This window comes from Morus notabilis, unplaced genomic scaffold (genome assembly GCF_000414095.1).
Source record: "Morus notabilis unplaced genomic scaffold, ASM41409v2 Scaffold161, whole genome shotgun sequence".
Classification (NCBI taxonomy): Eukaryota; Viridiplantae; Streptophyta; class Magnoliopsida; order Rosales; family Moraceae; genus Morus; species Morus notabilis.
Window position 1 is genome coordinate 328,550 of NW_010357095.1, and position 5,652 is coordinate 334,201.

Genomic DNA, 5,652 nt, shown 5'->3' on the forward strand with positions numbered 1-5,652 from the left:
GCCCAGAACTGAAAAAAAGGACACGGGCCACTTCAAGCCCGTGACAAAAAAAAAAAGGAAGCACAGGCCCAAGGGCCTGCGCATCAAAACTAAGGGCCGTAGGTTATTACCTGCGGCCATAAGGAAATAATTGCTATTTTTTTTATCAATTTTTGACTTTATTTTAAACCTAATTTCGAGATTTTGGGCATTTTTTTTAACCCATTAAGAAATTAAGTGTAAATTAATTAAGGATTCAATTGAATAAAATGAAATTCTGGTTCTTTATTTTATTTTATTTGATTATTATTGCACTTAATTGTCTTGTGTTTTGAAATAAATTGATTGAAATAATATTGTTGCCAAAGTAACATCTGTTGTGGATGTTGATTTATTTTAAAATATAAAGATGAGTATACCTATTATTTATGCGAATAATGATCAGCCCAAAGGAAGGTTATTATTTAGCCGAATAATGGGTATACCTGTGGTAATAAATATTTGACAATTATAAAGCTCTCTATGTGAGCAATAGTCGGCCCAAAGGAAGGCTATTATTTGACATGATTTATTGTCAATATTTGATTACGGCACGAAAAGTACCACTTACAAGCTGATATTTATAGTCCAAAGACTAAATATCAGTGTTATGCTAGGTATCTTGAAATGGGCCCACCACCTTACTTCGAGTTATTAGTTTATGTCATGTATGCATTATATGGTTGATTATGCTTATGTATGACATGAATGTTGATTGTGAGCATATTTTCTTTTTGTTCTCTATTTAGTTTTTGCTACTGTTGTGAATGTTTCTGCTCAAGTTAACGCAATCCCAATGCTGAATGGGACGAATTTTAAGGTTTGGAAAGAGAACGTGGAAATCATTCTCGGATGTATGGACTTAGACCTCCCGCTCAGGACAGAGCGTCCCACTGCTACTACGAAAAATCCGAACACGGATAAAATTGAAAAGTGGGACCGCTTTAACCGCATGAGTCTAATGATCATGAAACGCTCCATTTCAGAAACGTTTCGGGGCTCTATTACTGAGAGCACTAATGCCAAGAAGTTCCTTAAAGAAATTGAGCAATATAAGACTGAAAGTGCTCACTTGGCATTCACCTCTCAGAATAAGAGAAGAAGAGAGATAAGGATACTGCAAAAGGAACACCCAAGCAGAAGAAAGTAAAGAAGCAGGATGAAGAATTCACCTGCTATTTCTGCAAGAAGGGAAAGACTCTCGTTATGGTTTGTTCTGAAGTTAATTTAGCTTCTGTACCTAAAGATACTTGGTGGGTAGATTCTGGTGCTACTACTCACATTAGTATGTCTATGCACGGTTGCCTGTGGAGCCGACCGCCAAATGATGCTGAAAGATTCATCATTTAGATTATTGTTAAAGACTAGTGTCTATTTAGATTTGACTGCGACTTTTGTTGCACCGTCGTTTAGACGGAATTTGGTTTCTATTTCTAGTTTGGACAAATCCGGTTACTCTTGTTCCTTCAGAAATAATAAAGTTAGTCTTTCTCATAATTCAAATGTTGTTGGCACTGGTTCCTTAATTGATAATCTTTATATGCTTGATACTGTTACTTCTGATAATAAAATTTTGCACACTAGTGCACGAGGTACAAAGCAAAAATTAAATAAGAATTTTGCCACCCTATGGCACAAACGTTTAGGTCATATCTCTAAACAAAGAATTCCGAGGCTTGTGAGTGATGGAATTCTTGGTCCCTTAGATTTGACAGACTTTCAAGTATGCGTTGAGTGCATCAAGGGGAAACAGACAAACACAAGGAAATTAGGTTTCATGGAATGGTCAACAATACTTCATTACAATCATAGACGATTATTCAAGATATGGTTACCTATACTTAATACATGAGAAGTCACAGTTAGTGGACGTTTTCAAGGAATTCAAAGCCGAAGTTGAACTTCAACTAGGCAAGAAAATTAAGGCTGTCAAATCATATCGTTGTGGCGAATACTACGGTAGATATGACGAATCAGGTGAACAACATCCATGACCATTCGCTATCTTCCTAAAAGAATGTGGAATCGTCCCGCAATACACAATGCCGGGCAAACCTAGCATGAATGGTGTTGCTGAGAGACGAAACAGAACTCTTAAAGACATGGTGAGAAGCATGATTAGTCATTCTTCCTCGCCTGAATCACTTTGGGAAGAAGCACTAAAGATTGCAGTTTATATCCTTAATAGGGTTCCAAGTAAAACAGTGGCCAAAACCCCCTATGAACTATGGACTAGAAAGAAGCCCAGTATTAGGCATTTACATGTTTGGGGTTGTCCAGCTGAGGCAAGGCTTTATAGGCCAAATGAATAAAAACTGGACTCAAGAACGGTCAGCTGCTACTTTGTTGGATATGCCGAATGCCCTCGGGGCTTCAAGTTTTACAATCTCACTACTAGGTCCTTCTTCGAGACGGGAAATGCGAGATTCCTTGAGGATGTCAAGTTTGGGGGAGAAGATAAAGTAAGGAGTGTTGTCTTTGAGGAAGAAGATTTTGTTTCTCTTCCCAATATTGCTATTGTCAATGACCAGGCTATAATACCTGCCATTATTCAAGACGCAACTCCGGAACAAGACAACAATGAGGTTCCCCATGCAGCACCTATATAGCAAACTCAACAACCTCAAGAAGTGCAATTAAGGACATCTACCAGAGAAAGGAGAAGTGCGATTCCGGATGATTATATCGTCTTTCTCCAAGAACATGAAGATGGTGTAGGCTTAAGGGAAGATGATCCTATCAACTCCCAACAAGCCTTACAGAGTTCCAATGCTCAAAAGTGGATTGATGCCATGAAGGATGAGATGAAATCTATGAAAGATAATGACGTTTGGGATCTTGTCGAGTTGCCTAAAGGAACGAAACCCATAGGCTGTAAATGGATATTTAAGATCAAAAGAGATTCGAAAGGTAACATCGAAAGATATAAGGCTTGTCTAGTCGCCAAAGGATTCACTTAGAAAGAAGGCATAGACTACAAAGAGACTTTCTCTCTGGTTTCTTTGAAAGACTCTTTTAGGACAGTTATGGCACTTGTGGCTCATTTAGACTTAGAGCTACATCAGATGGATGTTAAGACAACGTTTCTCAATGGCAACACTAATGAGACGATTTATATGGTCCAGCTAAAAAACTTTGTATCTGGAGATTCAAAATCTATGGTCTGCAAGTTAAAGAAGTCCATTTATGGTCTCAAACAGGCTTCCCGTCAATGGTATCACAAATTTCATCAAATTATCATTTCCTATGGTTTTGAGGTGAATGTGGTAAATGATTGTGTTGGGAATGGTGTCCTAGAAGCATGAGATGTAATAGGATATTTATTATTTATTTAATAAAAGAGTTTATTCATCATTTTATGTGCATATATTTATGAATATTTTATGAATATCAAATGAAAATTTCGTGATTATTTATGTAAGTTAAACATTGTATATAAGTGTTGTATATGAGAGGATAATGTTTAAGGATAATAATCAAAATGTGATGTTCGTAATAAATCTAATTAAAGTTCAGAATCTTTAATTAGAATATTACTAATATATGTCATTCCCATTTAGAATGGAACGGTGTTATTCGCACTATTAATATGGTGTGATATTGAATGAGTGTATTACGCATAATGAGATTATATGGAACATGGACAAAGACACAATATGAATTTCTAATAATTTCCGTTAAGTATAGAAATTCTTATTGAGTCTATCGATGGTCATATATAGAATGGTCTTAATCCTGAGTTCTTAGCAAACTCCTATTTATGGATTTGTGTCTTTTGATTTGCTCGGTACGGATTCTGAGACCCTGAATCATATTCCTTGTATTTTGGAGACATGATGAAGTAGGTAGCTGGGAATGTTATTATACGAGATGGAATGCATTCCTTCTTGAGAAAGAAGTAGATAAATAATTATCTTGAGTGTTGATTCGGTACTTGGATTAGTTAGAGCGCTCTAGTTCATGAATGTGTTTTATGAATTACTATCCATTAGAGAATCAATGGTACTCAAGGATAAAGAAGTAATTAGAGAGGTTAACGGATTTTACCTTTCTCTAATTATGAATTATTTATGGAGGATTGATCTATATGCAATGACTATATCAAATAGACACTACTTCACAGTTTATAAGTAATTTATGTCTATAATTTTGAGAGTGTAATTCCAAGTTTATAGTGGAGTAACTATTGGAATTAATAAAATTAATTAATTAATTATTAATTTTATTGGAGCTCGGGATTATAGGTCCATTAGTTCCCGCGTCGTTCTTGTAATTCTACCAGACACAAAGGGCAAATTAGAAATTTTAGAATTACGGAATTCTAAAATTAAACACTCGAAAATAAATAATTGAGAATTAATTATTATTTAAATAATGTGATTATTTAAATTTGAATTTGAATTGTGAACATAATTTAAATTTATCATTTTAAACTTATTTGATAAGATGTTCAATTTAGAATTCAAATTAATTTAAGTTTGACTTAAATTAGAATTTGATTTTGATTTAAAATTTGACCACAGGATAAATGATGATTTTCTCTTCCTTCCCTATCTGAAATTGGCGCCTACCACATGGATAGGATCACCTAGGTTGGCCGGCCATCTTGAGGATAAGGAGAAGGAGATTTTGTTCTAAATTCAAATAGGAGATAATTAACAAGTTTTATCTTGGAGATAGAGATTGAATTTTGACTTCTACTCTATAAATAAGAGAATGATTGAAAATTGTGAACACAATTTTTGAACACAATTTTTGACCTAATTTTTAAAGGGCGGCTGAAATTCTCCATAGAGTGAGAGGAAAAATATTTTTCTCTAAAAATTTCACATCGTGTATGCGTTGGTGTTTGTGAAAATTTGAGTGTTTATTCTAACCGGTTTTGTCTCAAGTGTGCCCACACACACGTCTTCGTGGATTCTAGGAATTGACGTGGAAGACATTAGTTTTCTAAACACAAGGCTTTGGAGCAAGGATTGTTCGAGGTCAAAGAACTCAAGTTATCATCCGAGTCGGCTTCCAGGTATTTTTTCTGATTGAGTTCTTAATAAATAAATTAATATGATTAATTTATTCGTGTATAAATTAATATAATCTATAGAGTATCTCAAAAGTTTTGTGAAAATTTTTGTTATACTTGATCCGCCTTCCCCACGTTTCTGCATCCGAATTTGATTCGGTAACTAACAGATTGTGTATATCACAAGTTCAGTGGGAGTAAATTTATCTTCCTGATTTTGTATGTTGATGACATATTACTTGCCAGCGGCGATATAGGCTTATTGCACAATACCAAGAAATTTCTTTCTAAGAATTTTGAGATGAAAGATCTTGGTAATGCCTATTTTGTATTAGGAATTCAGATACTACGAGATCGCTCTCAAGGTATCCTTAGGTTATCACAAAAGGGCTATATCAAAAAGGTTCTGGATAGATTTAGCATGAAGAATTGTTCATCAGGAGATATGCCCGTAGCTAGTGGAGACAAGTTTAGTCTCAATCAGTGCCCTAAGAATGAACTTGAGATTAAGGAAATGGAAAAGATTCCTTATGCATCAGCAATAGGAAGTCTAATGTGTGCTTAAGTTTGCACTCGTCCCGACATAGCATTTATAGTGGGAGTATTAGGTAGAT

The 5,652-nt window shown here is 35.0% G+C and overlaps 1 protein-coding gene across 1 annotated transcript; it reads left to right on the forward strand.

Annotated features, from left to right (window-relative positions):
* Window positions 1-454: 454 nt before the first annotated feature.
* LOC112091246 lies at window positions 455-1,168 on the forward strand. The gene is made up of 2 exons (XM_024164361.1): window positions 455-458; window positions 768-1,168. The coding sequence occupies exons 1-2, from the start codon at window positions 455-457 to the stop codon at window positions 1,166-1,168; spliced, it is 405 nt and encodes a 134-aa protein (XP_024020129.1).
* Window positions 1,169-5,652: the final 4,484 nt, after the last annotated feature.